Source organism: Zootoca vivipara, chromosome 4 (genome assembly GCF_963506605.1).
Source record: "Zootoca vivipara chromosome 4, rZooViv1.1, whole genome shotgun sequence".
NCBI lineage: Eukaryota > Metazoa > Chordata > Lepidosauria > Squamata > Lacertidae > Zootoca > Zootoca vivipara.
In genome coordinates this window covers 47880195-47894979 of record NC_083279.1, presented here as the reverse complement: position 1 = coordinate 47894979, position 14785 = coordinate 47880195, and the positions used below count along the sequence as shown (strand labels likewise).

The window sequence follows — 14785 nt, the reverse complement described above, 5'->3', positions numbered from 1 at the left end:
GGGCGTGGAGGGGGAACATCATCATTCTACAGCATTGATGGGAGGAGTGAGAAGGATACTGGTGTGCTTACATAGTAGTGCTTTATACAAAGAATGGTGAAGAATATTCCAAGAAAATTGTGCATGGTGCCCTTTTTATAGTGGAGGGGATGAGAAAGGAAAAACCTCAGAAAAATATCTACTGCGAAATCTCTGCTTAGCTTTACATTATTCACACACACTGGTATCTTCCTGGCACTTTTTTCTATTGCAACATCACTGAATGGAAGGGAATAAAAATTTGATGTTTCAAAGTGGGGGAGGGGCCGCACATGAGAATATTTTACTCAAAGGTGCTACTCACGATGGAAACACCATCTCGTATGCTTGACAGCATTGTTGAAACAGCACCCTCTTCTTAAACATGCATGTCTAGTTATTCCAGCCCATCCACATTCTCTTCTCCGACTAGGAGGTACATTACAGCCACCTATTCAATAAGAAAAGTTGAGAAATCAAAATTCATTGAAGAATAGTTCAATTTAGATTCAAGTCAACATTAGCCATGAAGATTTCCAAGCAAAAGAGAAATAGGAAGCAGCCTGATCACCAAAGTCCTTCAAAATTCCAAATGCAAAACAATGTTCTGTTTTCCTGAAAGCTGTTTGTAGGTACACATGGAAAATATGTATGCTCAGTGGTAACCTTTGCCTTCAAAGAGTGAAATCAATTATACACATAGTGAAACCTCAGCTCTGCAATTATCTTTAGTCTATTGGTTGCCCAAGAGCTATGGGGGAGGGACCCCCAAGGGTGATTTTTCATGAAGGTAGGAAGCTGGATGTCCTCAGGTCTTAAGAACTAGGAGCTGTGTGATGCCTCTGAGCAGAGACAGAGAACCTCTCATATTATTTCAGGCCTTCCTATTCACCTGAGACTTTCAATTTCTGAGGTCTTATGCATTTTTTCTGACACACCGAAATCTCCAGAATGTAGAGCAATCTACATGGGGTCGTATTGGGAAAGAAGAGCCCACTTATAGGGATGTGATTGTATTCTATGACTTACAACTTCCAAAAGAGGAGCCAATGCTTTGTCACGAGAAAGGCAACAAATAGGTCTGTGACATGTGAAGACTAATACATTTATTGCAGCATCAGCTTTTGTGAATTACAAAAGTTGATGCTACAATAAATATCTTTGGGGCAAAGCCCTCCTCTGGTCATTTGGCTTATCAGCTATGACTCTTTTTGTACAGGGGGAAATGAGTAGGCATATAGAGGTGGGGAACCCCTGGTCCATGGGCCTGTGAGTCCCACCAGGTGTTCCCATTTGAGCCTTGAGCCTATGTGGGTGAAGCTACACCCACCTGCACTTCTCCTGATGACATCCGCTGATTGTCAGATCTTCAGAATGGGCTTAATGGGTTGAGAAAAAATGGGCAAAAAAGGTCATCTGATTTCTTAAAGGTGTCAGATGATATATTATCACATCACCTGATGAGGAGGAGGGAGATAACAATATGACTTGCTGATCTAGAAGGGTCTGTAGCCCAAAGGGACTTGCTGAGGATGACCCATTGATATCAACAGATTGTACTTTTAAGTAGACATGCATTGGATTGTGCTGAAAGACAATAATAGAATGGATCCCCTCGGAATCATCCACCACCACAATTCAGGCCACCTGCCTTTGGAGGCTGTTGAAATCAGTGGTCAGTAACTAGGTTGTCCAGGGAGCCAAACATTGGTCCCTTCCCACTGCTAGGTGTCGTGCTGCTACCTTGCTTTTTATGCAGTATAAAAAAATATGCCATCCAATCACGTTTTCCCAAATCTATGGCATTGTTCTCCCTCCCCCCGCCTTCTAAAAACAGGGTCACAGCTGTAGAATAAACTAGTATTAGCTATTAAATAGTTTTCTGAGAAGTGAAAATAATTAAAATTGCTGGCTTACGTGTTTGTTGTCCGTTGCCCCCGTAGTCAACTTGGCCACCTTTGCCCCCGTTGTCAACTTGGCCACCATTGCCCCCGTTGTCAACTTGGCCACCATTGCCCCCGTTGTCAACTTGGCCACCTTTGCCCCCGTTGTTAACTTGGCCACCTCTCTGGCCATCTGTGAAACTGGCGAATCCTAAGACCAGGAAAGTGGCCAGGAGCCAGAGCAACTTGAAGTTCATTTTTCCCCGAAATGTTCTCCAAATCTTCAAACCTGTTGAAAGATTCCAGATAAAAGTTGTGACCCAGTAGAAGTTTAATATGCTTCCTTTTCAATGAAGAAAGACATAACAAATGGTGGCTTTCAGACTGGGGTGGAGTTCAGAACAGGTGACATTTAACATTTGTATTACACTTTCTAGTATCCAAAGTGCTTCACATGCATTCTGTAGCTGTTATCATGGCATTAGTCCTCTAAGGCAAACTATTATCTCTGACATTGCAGGGAAAAACGTTTCTGAAAGGGAAGATCAACTTCAATATTAAAATTTATCAACAGGCAAAAAATTAAGTGGTTGTATCTTATCTGCACAGATATCAAAGCAAGTGTGACATATTTAGAAAGCTCCTTGTTTGATTCAAGACAGTTGAGATCTGAGGAAACCTAGCTCTACCAGGCTCTTTCTGCAGACCAAAGTTCAATTCAAAACTGGCTCATGGAAATCAAAATATTTCCACAACATTCATGTGCATATGTGCACACACACACACACCAATTAGAGATGGATGAGTGTGTCAATTTCAGTGTCTCATTTTCTCATGTTTACAGTCTCAGATTCAGTTTCCTGCACTGCAGCATCAGCTTTGAATTTGCGTGAAGATTCATCAGAATTTCTCCTAAACACCCCCACTTTTTTTGTATGCAACTTTGCCTCACATACACATTTTTGCAGGCATTATTCCCTAAGAAAGCATTTTGGTCTGCTATTTTCACCATTATCTGCCTTTCTAAGCCCCTGATGTGCACTTTCCGTACATCTTCTTTTGGTTGGAGAGGGTAACACAAAATTCGTAGAAGTCTGAATTTTGAATAATAGCCTCATTTCAGTTTGTCTATTGCGAAGTGGGTAGAGTTGCATTAATATGAAAATCAAACCCAATCCCTTGCCTCCCAGTCACTAGAACCGCTTGACTTACCCCACCTGAATGAGTTCCTGAAAGCTCGATGAAGAACAGCAGTCTATCAAAACTCAGCAGGGCAAGGCAAATTTATATGGTTCAAGAAGACCTCCTCCTTCCTGTTGCAGCCGCTTGAGGTGAACCAGCTACCAATAATTGGGCCAATGAAATAACCGTTTCTAATCCCCAAAGTCAAGAACTGGATGTTGGGTTCAGGAAACAATGCAAGTTAACGGACTTTTGTAGCAACATTTCAGTTGATTTCTTATATCTTTTATGCCAAAAAAATATCCAACCGTTTTGTGGTCACAAGAAGCTGCTGTTTCCATGTGTTGCATTTTCCTATCTTGAGCAACAGGTAAAGGAGACTTAGGGCATTTTAACTGGCAACCTCTTTTATCTGGCAATCTTTCTTTTCTTTTTTACCTGCATCTTACTCATGCAAGGAGGAACACAACTTTAGCAGATTCACTGGCCTAGGTATCCCCCTCATATTTGCTAATTTTTGAAGGCAATAACTCCACAAAATCAATATTTTTTTAAATTTTGCTTTAAGATTACTTCATTGAACTTAACAAAAAAAACACAAAATCAAAATTATCCATAAAAAATAAACATCAAAGAGTTGTCAATATCTATTAGTTTATCACAGTCTTCTTCCAGTTCCATTGTAAAGGTAAAGGTAAAGGGACCCCTGACCATTAGGTCCAGTCATGACCGACTATGGGGTTGCGCGCTCATCTCGCATTATTGGCCGAGGGAGCTGGCGTATAGTTTCCAGGTCATGTGGCCAGCATGACAAAGCCGCTTCTGGCGAACCAGAGCAGCACATGGAAACGCCGTTTACCTTCCCGCTGTAGCGGTTCCTATTTATCTACTTGCATTTTGACGTGCTTTCGAACTGCTAGGTTGGCAGGAGCTGAGACCGAGCAACGGGAGCTCACCCCGCCACAGGGATTCGAACCGCTGAACTTCTGATCAGCAAGCCCTAGGCTCAGTGGACTTTCTGCCAATTCCATCTTGCTTTAAATGTATATTTATCTAGTGCACTGTTTGTGTCTATTTTAGATAATTGCTTACCCAAAACATTGTACTTTCTTAAGCCTGTTCAGTGTATAACAGAAGTTATTCAAAGGCTGCCACTGATTTTATATTGTTGCAATCTTTTAGGTAACTTTTAAATAAAGCCCATTTATTGAAAAATACTTAATCTGCATGGTCTCTTATTCTTCCTATTAGTTTAGCCAGTTCTGCGTACTCCATTAATTTTTGTTGCCACTCCAATTTTGATGGTACTTTTTCTCCTTTCCAATTTGATGCTATTAAAATTCTCGCAGCCAGTGTCGCATATAAGAATAATTCCCTTACACTTTTTGGGATATCAGAACCCAGTATCCCAAGAAAGAAGGCCTCTGGGGTTTTTTTGTAAACACAATCTTAAGCATTTTTTTTAAGTTCCATATATATATTTCATCCCATAATTCTTTATTTTTTCTGCAACTCCACCACATGTGCACCATCAATCCCACTGCTTCTTTGAATCTCCAACATTTGTTTGATACATTCTTATACATTTTGGATAGTTTTAAGGGAGTAATGTACCAACGGTACTGCATTTTCAAAAAGTTTTCTCTCAATGTGTAACAAGCAGTAAATTTCATATTGATCCTCCAGAGGTTTTCCCAATCCTTCATTAAGATATTATAGCCAAAGTCATGTGCCCATTTTATCACGACGGGTTTTTCCTCCTTCCCCGTCAAGGAGCAGTCAGTACATTTTGGAAATCGTTTTAGTTTTTGAATTAACCAGATCATTCTCTAATCTAGATGGGTCTGTTGCAAATCCTTTTCTTATGTCTACTTTAAATGTCTCATACAATTGATTGTATTGGACTCAATCTGACAAGTGTTTTCTTATTTCCTCAAAATTGTTAAGTTTCAATTGATTATCTTCCTCCTTAACTAATATTTTGTATGCCGGCCAGTTTTCTTTCATATTTTTCTTTTTTACACAAAGTGCTTCTGGGGGGAAATCCACCACAGTACTTTGGGTTCCTAGAGCTCTTTATATTTTGCCCAGATCATGTAAAGGGGCATTCTTATGATGTGGCTTAGGAAGTTTTTATGTAAAGACTAATATATTTATTGCAGCATCAGGGACGGACCTGTGCAAGGCCAAAATTTGATGCCCCGCTCTTGCTGCCTTCCCAAAGCCAGGTAAGCAAGGTGCTGGGCTTTGGGAAGGAGGCATGAGGGCTCTGGCAGGGTCCTACAGCCTTCCTGGTTCCTTCCCTAAGTTGGGCAAGTGCCAACTGGCTTTGGGAAGGGTGTAAGGGGACTCGAGGACAGAGGTCAGCAAACTTTTTCAGCAGGGGGCTGGTCCACTGCCCCTCAAACCTTGTGGGGGGCAGACTATATTGGGGGGGAATGAATTCCTGTGCCCCACAAATAACCCAGAGTTTGCCTACCCATACTCTAGGACCTGTTAGAGCCATCATGACTCCTTCTCAAAGCCCAGCTCTTATTAGGTTTTGGGGAGGAGGCATGAAGTCTCCCTAGTCTAGTCGCCTAGTGCGAGGGAACCAGCTGCACCACTCCAAATCTGCCTTTGAGGTATAATTCTTTAACATGTAACAAAACTCTTTTGCTGTATAGTTTGTGATAATATCCAGAGCTACAAATGGCTATTTCCTCATCTTAATTCCCCCCCCCATCTAATAGCAAATGCAAGTTGAGAATACCAGCAAATGGTTGCTAAAACAGTGTCACTGGGAAACATGAAGGAGTCATTAGCATGTTTAGAGATCACTAGAATTACAAAGATTTTTTTAAAAAAGCTTGTTGGGGATTATTCATAACAGTAGGAGAATTTGCAAAATTGGGTTGATATATGCACATTACCCAAGACTTGTGGGCGATTAGGTATATTGACCTCTTCCTGAAAGAATTATGTGCATGTTTTCCATGAGGCCTGCTTAATGTGCATAACTGTCAGTTGTTATGCACAGTAACCACTCAATGTACATTTCTCATAAGACAGATAGCCCGAACAGCCCCAGAATGTTCTCTATAGCCATGGTGCAGACAGTTCGGTGTCAGTCAACAGTTCGGTGTCAGTCGGGAAAGAAAAACTGAAAACTGAGGAGCATAGCTGCCAAGTTATCCCTTTTTTTAAGGGAAATTCCCTTATGCTGAATAGGCTTCCTCGTGAGAAAAGGGAAAACTTGGCAGCTATGCTGAGGAGGGTGGCAGTAGTACGTCCTGGTTGGAGAGGATAGCTGGCTAGAACCCTGGACAACAGTGCTTCTGTTAGTAGGTTAGGATATGCTGTAACATTTTGTTGTAGGTCCTATTGTCCCATCTTGGGCAGTAGGCTCTTAAGTTAAAATATTTCTGAAATTGTTTCATAGCCCTGCCCCCTAATATGAGAAGCCCACTCACCCTTTCGGGTGTGGCAGCATCGTGGGATAGAGGAGGCTTCACTGGGGCCCCAACGGGGGGATTCAAACAGCCTGGGCCATTCCTGGTGAGCGGAGAGGGCATAAGCCTGCTCTCTGCTTTTGCAAATGGGGATGCAGGCTGGGACTTGGGCTCTGCGGAGGGCAAAGACAATGGAGCCGATGGTGGGTTTCCCTCAGATCCAACCCTCACCCGTTTAAGCAGCCAGCCCCCTGCCCCCTGCTATGAGAATAGGATAATGATTGGATGATTCTTTGAGTCTGAAATCATCCCCACAAAGCTGCATTAGCTGCAGGAAGAGATAAGCAGGTACCATAGTGGATAAAGGACTGGATCTGTAGCTGATGCAAACCATTTCAATCTCACACTGACAAAAGGATGACACTTGAGAAAGGATGATGGAATTGTGTCCCATCTCTTTGGATTTCACAGTGAATGGATTGGATGATGCTCTGAGTCTGAATGATGGTCATAACTTGGAATGGACCAATTTCCCATGGGTCCACCACAGCCTCCCCTGCCCCCTTTGCCTCTCCACATCATGGAGTGTGGCCCAACAGCTTTAAGTCACCTGAAGCCATTTGTCCCACAGGCACCTTTCTGCAGTGCACCTCTCCTTTGAGTTAAAGGTTGATGGATGGATGTCCACTGTTGGATGGAGAGCTATTAAACACCAGCTGATTCTATGAGTGTGGTCAAAAATAATCAAAAGCTCTAGACTGTATTCTTGTTGTAAAAAAAATTGCTAGATATCTAGTCTGCTTGGAAAATAGACCTGTTTCACTTTGCACGGCTGTGAGATAAGAGCTTAAAGGTGGAAAAAATGTCAAGAGCATCAGAAAGAGAAACACATCATTTTAACAATGCTTTAATATGCACAAAATAGCTTCATAAATGCAAACAGGAAAATAAAATGCATTTCTACATTCTAATGAGTAATATCCAAAGTTGGAAAAATGGAGCTGAGACTAATTAGCTATATTCATAGCTTTGCGGGAGAGGATACGCAGTTGTTGTGTGCAGATATGAACTGACCCCCCTGGCAAGGAAAGAAGCAGGAAATCGGGGTAGAGAGCAGGAAATGTTGAAAGCTACAGCTATGCCAGTATTTTGTTTTTTGTTTTTGTCTTGGAGGGACGCCGTTGTCGGACGTTCCTGGTCTGTGCCTTCATTTCATTCTAATTTCCTGAAATGAAAAGAAGAGAAATCTGCTTTATAGGGTGAACATTCCTGTTTCAACTGTCTGGAATCTGAATAGGGCTTGGGAGGAATTTCATTGGTTATGGATAAGTTGGGGGTTATCCCATAGCTGCCAAGTTATCCCTTATTTTAAGGGATTTTCCCTTATGCTGAATAGGCTTCCTCGCGAGAAAAGGGAAAGCTTGGCAGCTATGGTTATCCTTGCTCTTGTCTGCATGGCTTCCCTCTTGGGTTGCCAGCTAAGGGATGTACACCCAAACAGTGACATTGCATCCTTTTTTTGGCACCTGGGGAGCATCTGCGTGTGCACCAGGCAGGACCAGGGGTTGGGCGTGGAGGGGGAACATAATCATTCTACAGTATTGATGGAAGGAGTGAGAAGGATACTGGTGTGCTTACATAGTAGTGCTTTACACAAAGAATGGTGAACAATATTCCAAGGAAATTGTGCATGGTGGCCTTTTTATAGTGGAGGGGTTGAGAAAGGAAAAACCTCAGAAAAATATCTACTGCGAAATTTCTGATTAGCTTTACATTATTCACACACACTGGTATTCTACTGGCGCTGTTTTTTCTATTGCAACATCACTGAATGGAAGGGAATAAAAATTTGATGTTTCAAAGTGGGGGAGGGCCCAAACATGATAATGTTTTACTCAAAGGTGCTACTCACGGTGGAAACACCATTTCGCATTCTTGATTGCACTGCTGAAACAGCACCCTCTACTTAAACATGTACTTCTAGATATTCCAGGCCATCCACAGTCACTTCTCCGACGAGGAGGTACATTACAGTTGCCTATTCAATAAGAAAAGTTGAGAAATCAAAATTCATTGAAGAATGGTTTAATTTAGATTCAAGTCAACATTAGCCATGAAGATTTCCAAGCAAAAGAGAAATAGGATGCAGCCTGATCACCAAAGTCCTTCAAAATTCCAAATGCAAAACAGTATTCAGTATTATGGAAAATAGGTATATGCTCAATGGGAACCTTTGCCTTCAAAGAGTGAAGTCAATTACACACACACTGAAACCTCAGCTCTGCCATTAGCTTTAGTCTATTGGTTGCCCAAGAGCCATAGGGGAGGTACCCCCAAGGGTGATTTTTCATGAAGGCAGGAAGCTGGATGTCCTCAGATCTTAAGAACTAGGAGCTGTGTGATGCCTCTGAGCAGAGACAGAGAACCTCTCTGAACCAAATGAGCCTCTTTATATATGTTCTGGAAGCTTTCTCCGGCCTTGTCTCTACGGGGTTTTTTTTGTCATTGTTTTTATGTTAGGAAGTTGTCACATATCTAAAAGGTCTCACTGAGGCAAGCAAATAAATAGGCAGAAAATACAAAGGCTTATTTTTCTCTCTGAAAGTTGTGTCCCATCAAGATGAATGGAGTCCACCAGGCATTGTTCTGTGGCCTGCCAGGTGCTCAACATCTGCAAGTATATAGCACAAACAGGAAGTTTACGGCATCCCTGATGGATCACCATATGTGGTTGGTATTTGGCTTGGTGACCAACAAGATGTTCAGGCATGGTCTTAAGTCTTTCCCATAGCATGCCATTACATTTTGGCTCCTGAAGCTCTACCATAAACCTGGCTAGGGTCAGCAAGTTTGTTGTTGTTGTTGTTGTTGTCGTCATTATTATTAGTAGTATTGCTGAACATTCATATATCAGTTCATGCCTTCATCTATTTCCTACATGAATCCAGTCACTCCATCGTTCTGTATAGCAAAGCCAACCCTGACTCTGTCTCAAAGACCCCCTCTGGTCATTTGGCTTATCAGCCATAACTTTTTTAACCTTTTGTACAAGGGCCATATAGTAGCCATATAGAGGTGGGGAACCCCTGGTCCATGGGCCTGTGAGTCCCACCAGGTGTTCCCATTTGAGCCATGAGCCTATGTGGGTGAAGCTACACCCACCTGCACTTCTCCTGATGACATCCGCTGATTGCCAGATCTTCACAATGGGCTTAATGGGTTGAGAAAAAATGGGCAATAATGGTCATCTGAATTCTTAAAGGTGTCAGATGATATATTATCACATCACCTGATGAGGAGGAGGGAGATAACAATATGACTTGCTGATCTAGAAGGGTCTGTAGCCCAAAGGGACTTGCTGAGGATGACCCATTGATATCAACAGATTGTACTTTTAAGTAGACATGCATTGGATTGTGCTGAAAGACAATAATAGAATGGATCCCCTCGGAATCATCCACCAACATAATTCAGGCCACCTGTCTTTTGGCCACCTGCCTTTGGAGGCTGTTGAAATCAGTGGTCAGTAACTAGGTTGTCCAGGGAGCCAAACACTGGTCCTTTCCCACTGCTAGGTGTCGTGCTGCTACCTTGCTTTTTACGCACTGTAAAAAATATGCCATTCAATCATGTTTTTCCAAATTTATGGCATTGTTCCTTCTAGGAACAGGGTCACAGCTGTAGAATAAACTAGTATTAGCTATTAAATAGTTTTCTAAAAAGTGGAAATAATTTAAATTGGTGACTTACCTTTTTGTCCTCTGCCCCCACGGCCACCTCGGCCACCTCGGCCACCACCTCGGCCACCCCTGGCATCTGCAAAACTGGTGAATCCTAAGACCAGGACAATGGCCAGGAGCCAGAGGCACTTGAAGTTCATTTCTATCTGGAATGTTCACCAAATCTTCAAACCTGTTGAAAGATTTCCAGATCAAGGTTGTGACCCAGTAGAGCAGGCATCCCCAAAATGCGGCCCTCCAGATGTTTTGGCCTACAACTCCCATGATCCCTAGCTAATAGGAACAGTGGTCAGGGATGATGGGAATTGTAGTCCAAAACATCTGGAGGGCCGAAGTTTGGGGAAGCCTGCAGTAGAGGTTTAATCTACTTCCTTTTTGATGAACAAAGACATAAGAAATTGAGGCTTTCAGACTGGGTTGGTAAATCATGAGTTCAGAACAGGTGACATTTAACATTTGTATAACACTTTCTAGTCTTCAAAGTGCTTCATATGCATTCTGTAGCTGTTATCATGGCATCAGTCCTCTGAGGCAAACTTTTTATCTCTGACACTGCAGGGAAAACAGGTCAGAGGAGAAGGATTCAAGATAGTTGAGCACTCAGGAAACCTGGCTCTGCCAGGCTATTTCTGCAGACCAAAGTTCAATTCAAAACTGGCTCCTGGAAATCAAAATATTTCAACAATATTCATGTGCATATGTGTGTACACACACACACACACACACACACACACACACACACACACACCAGATAGAGATGGATGAATCTGTTGATTTCAGTGTCTCTCAATTTCTCATGTTTACAATCTCAGATTTAGTTTGCTGTACTTCAACATCAGCTTTGAAATTTTTTAAAAGTGAAAATTCATTAACATTTCTCCTAACAGACTTTTTTTTTGTATGCCTCGCATGCACATTTTTGCAGACAATATTCCGTAACACTGCATTTTAGTTTCCTATTTTTACCAATATCTGCCTCTTTATGCCCCTTTTGTGTACATTCTGTACACCTTCTTTTGGTAGAGGAACCATTCCACAATATTAATAGAATTAGGAATTTAAAAGGAAAGGCACATTTCAGTTTCTGTATTGTTTTGAGGGGTGGTAAATTGGTAAAACTTCAATTGAAATGAAAATCAAAACAAATCCCTTGCCCCCCACAATCCCTAGATCCACTCGACTTAGCCTACCTGAAGGAGTTGTTGAACAGCTTGGTGACGAACAGCAGTTGAACCAGCTATAAATAGTTGGACCAACAAAATAGCTGCTTCCAATCCCAAAGGCAAGAACTGGATGTTGAATTGGGGAAGCAATGCAAGCAAAGAGACTTCTGTGGCAACCTTTTGGTTGATTTCGTATACTTTCTGTGTCAAAAATCCACCTGTTCTGTGGTTACAAGCAACATTTCTTACCGAAATGAGAGTTAGGACATTTTAACCGACCACTTCTTTCTTTACCTGCAACTTCCTTACAAGGAGGAACACGACTTTAGCAGATGCATTGGCCTAGCTATCCCCCACATTTGAGCTAGTTTTAAAAGGCAGTAGCTCTACAACATCAGTGTTTTAATACCTACTCATCCATACGGAATAAATCCTACCCACTTCTCTTAGAAAAAGAGCCACAGACCTAACTAATTACCCTCCCAATATGGTACTTGACAGTCTATAATTTATCCATCTACTTTGATATGTCACTGGATAATTTTTTTCTGTCAGTGTTTCGTGGTTCACTCTGCTTTTGTGGTAATGGTTTGGTTTCATAGAAGGTATGGTTCATGTAAAGTGAGGAGGGGAATGAGGAAGCAATACCAGTGGATTCTATTTCAGACAAGTTTGAAACTCTGTAATGGAAATGTGCTCCTTCTGGGCCTCAGGACAATGGAAATATGAACATGTCCTCTTGTCTGATTACAACTAACTTTATTTAACTTTTTCCTCCCAAATGAGAAAAAGCAGCTTCTATCGCAAGGGGAGTACTTAGCCAATTAATACCCAACATGGAGCGATTGACTCACACATGCCAAGTGCATTGAAAATTATAAAAGACCAGTAACTCGCAAACTTCCCTGTTGTATGCAGAACCTCTGTATGTCAGCTACAGAGGGGGATGGGCTAGATGACCCTCAGAGTCCCCTTCAACTCTGCAATGCTATGATTTAGAAATAAAGTGATGATGTTTCAAGCAGCCCGATGCTTAAAAAAGAGGCAGGTGTTGGCTGCATTAATATATACAGAAAGAAGTCCCACAAAATCAACAATTAAAGTTTCTTATAACCTTTTATTGCTTTGAAAAGATGCCAAGCACTAAAATATTGTGAGCGGTGGGAGATAAAATATGTGATTAATTGTGTTATTGTGGGAATGCAAAGGCAAAGCGAAGTGTCGTGGAAATCAGAATTACAAGAGCACAATGTGCATGGTGACATGTTTTCTTGTTTGAATTGTTCCATTGGCAGAGATGCTCTTTGTGCAAATGTCCGTTTCTGAAGCTTTGTTTTAACATTCTGAAAAGGCAATAAAAAGAAAAAGTATAAGAACTGGCTCTCCATCAAATCAAGTGACAGCAGGGGTAATGTCCCTGGTAGATGTCCATAATATTCTGCCCCCCAAAATATGTTGTACTCAGTTACACATACTTATACGGACCATGGGCCTAAACCTTTTCTCCCCTTATGCAATTCCGACCATGTAAGAGAGGAAGCAGGGGCACTCTGCCTGACCACCCCCCTGTCACATTCCTGCTGGTCTATCGCTGCACCCCTCCATGTGTTTGGGCTGGCCCTTTGCAGCAGACAGCCTGCTTGACTTGTGTGGGCATCCTGTGTGGTGTAGAATCTTAGAAGATCAGGGTTCTAGATCATTTAATATCGCTGTACAAGTACAAGGCCTCCCTGCTGAAGACGTTCAGCCCAAATGCATGGAAGGCTGCAGGGATAAGCAACAATGGGTGGGACCAACAAGACTGTCCCTATCCTCTCCCCAGGACTAGAATTACTGCCCTCCCCGCTCATACTAATGGACTTGCATGAGGGATAGTAACCAAATTTGGGGAAGGGTGTATGCAGTTGTTCTAGGCTGCTTTTCACATCCGATTTCTTTCCATTTGCACTGGTCCTGTGCTACAGACTGGTTGCATGCTCACGCTGAAAGGCCTTTACTATTGACTGGTAGTATAGTCTCTTGAAGATATAATGTGCAACAGATTACAAGTACTGTAGTAGCATGTGCCTCAGTACAAAATTTTGTTGCATTTGTGCAAAGGGGGAAAATATCTTTGCTACTTTACCTTGTGCTACCTCAACATGGAAGAAACACCATGGAACTGCAGGGGGATGGGACTCAAAACAGCATCCTCTCGCTTCACATGCAGCAGCAGAGATTCCTGGGTATCCACAATTCTTCCTGACTTTTACCTCTGAAGGACATACCTTTTTATCTGTTTTGAATAGTTACCTGAAGATTAGTGGATCAAAGTCAAAGTGTTGCTCATAGTCTTTGTCTAGCTGATGCTGCTTTTGCCCTTGCTTTTCTGTTTTATTTGAGCTCGAAATACATGAAGTATTTTGTGATTATATTTTTAAAATTAAAAAAATGTCCAGTAGCACCTTAGAGACCATCTAAGTTTGTTCTTGCACATGAACATGAAGTTTGCGTGCACATGAAAGCTTATACCAAGAACAAACTTAGATGGTCTCTAAGGTGCTACTGGACATTTTTTAAAAAAATATATATATATTTCAACCGCGTCAGACCAACACAGATACCTACCTGTATTTTGTGATTATTTCCTCTATGTGGGCTATCATTAGTTTCATCTTACATGCCTGAACCAAATTCGTGCACAAACTGGGATGAGCTTAGATACTAATCAACTCACATTTCTAGCAAAGGATAACAAAGGCTGAGGAAAGAAATATAATCCCTGTGGAAAAATTGAACAGCACTGGATTGTATCTGATTAAATCATACCGTACTCAGAGTAAAACCACTGATTCTAAAAAGGTCTTCTCTTAGTATGACTTGGTTGGGAACAGCCCATCATCTGCTTGTACTTATATAACCACATAAAACAATTCCTTCAGTAGCACCTTAAAGACCAACTAAGTTTTTATTTTGGTATGAGCTTTCGTGTGCATGCACACTTCTTCAGATGCACTGAAACAGAAGTAGCAAGACCCTTATGTATATTCAGGGGGTGGGGGGTGGGGGTGATGGGAATGGGTGATGGGCTGATAGGAGTGGTAAACCTGATGATGACTGTTAACGACTGTTAATGACTGCAATTGGTCTTGCGAGAATAGGCTATCTGGTGTACACAGCTTAGGTATTTTATTAATCCTTCATACTTAAAGGTTCATCATAAACAAAAACGGTGTGCTATCTATCTATCATCTATCTATCTATCTATCTATCTATCTATCTATCTATCATCATCTATCTTTCTTTCTATCTATCTTTCTATCATCTATCTATCATCTGTCATCTACTTTCTCTCAGGCTCTGGCTTGAAGTCTAAGTCTTAACATCAG

General features: G+C 41.7%; 2 protein-coding genes across 2 annotated transcripts in view; both read right to left on the bottom strand.

Annotated features, from left to right (window-relative positions):
• Positions 1–335: 335 nt before the first annotated feature.
• Positions 336–14785, bottom strand: part of LOC118085727 (uncharacterized) — a 28107-nt gene continuing 13657 nt past the window's right edge. The window contains exons 9-12 of the mRNA XM_060273665.1: positions 10265–10400; positions 8427–8552; positions 1936–2190; positions 336–469 (exon numbers count right to left, since the gene is read on the bottom strand). Coding sequence (XP_060129648.1) covers positions 336–469; positions 1936–2190; positions 8427–8552; positions 10265–10400 — 651 coding nt within the window. The remainder of the gene's footprint in view (positions 470–1935; positions 2191–8426; positions 8553–10264; positions 10401–14785) is intronic.
• LOC118085549 (trefoil factor 3-like) lies at positions 7434–11591 on the bottom strand. The gene is made up of 4 exons (XM_035116330.2): positions 11445–11591; positions 10265–10426; positions 8427–8552; positions 7434–7739 (listed from the first exon to the last, which is right to left on the bottom strand). The coding sequence occupies exons 2-4, from the start codon at positions 10392–10394 to the stop codon at positions 7732–7734; spliced, it is 264 nt and encodes an 87-aa protein (XP_034972221.1). The 5' UTR covers positions 10395–10426; positions 11445–11591; the 3' UTR covers positions 7434–7731.

Excerpts from the sequence above, each read along its gene's own strand:
- LOC118085549 (XM_035116330.2), bottom strand. The coding sequence starts at position 10,394 with ATGAACTTCAAGTGCCTCTGGCTCCTGGCCATTGTCCTGGTCTTAGGA. Across the intron at positions 8,553-10,264 it reads TGGGGGCAGAGGACAAAAAG|GCAACTGTAATGTACCTCCT; the intron begins GTAAGTCACCAA and ends CTTATTGAATAG.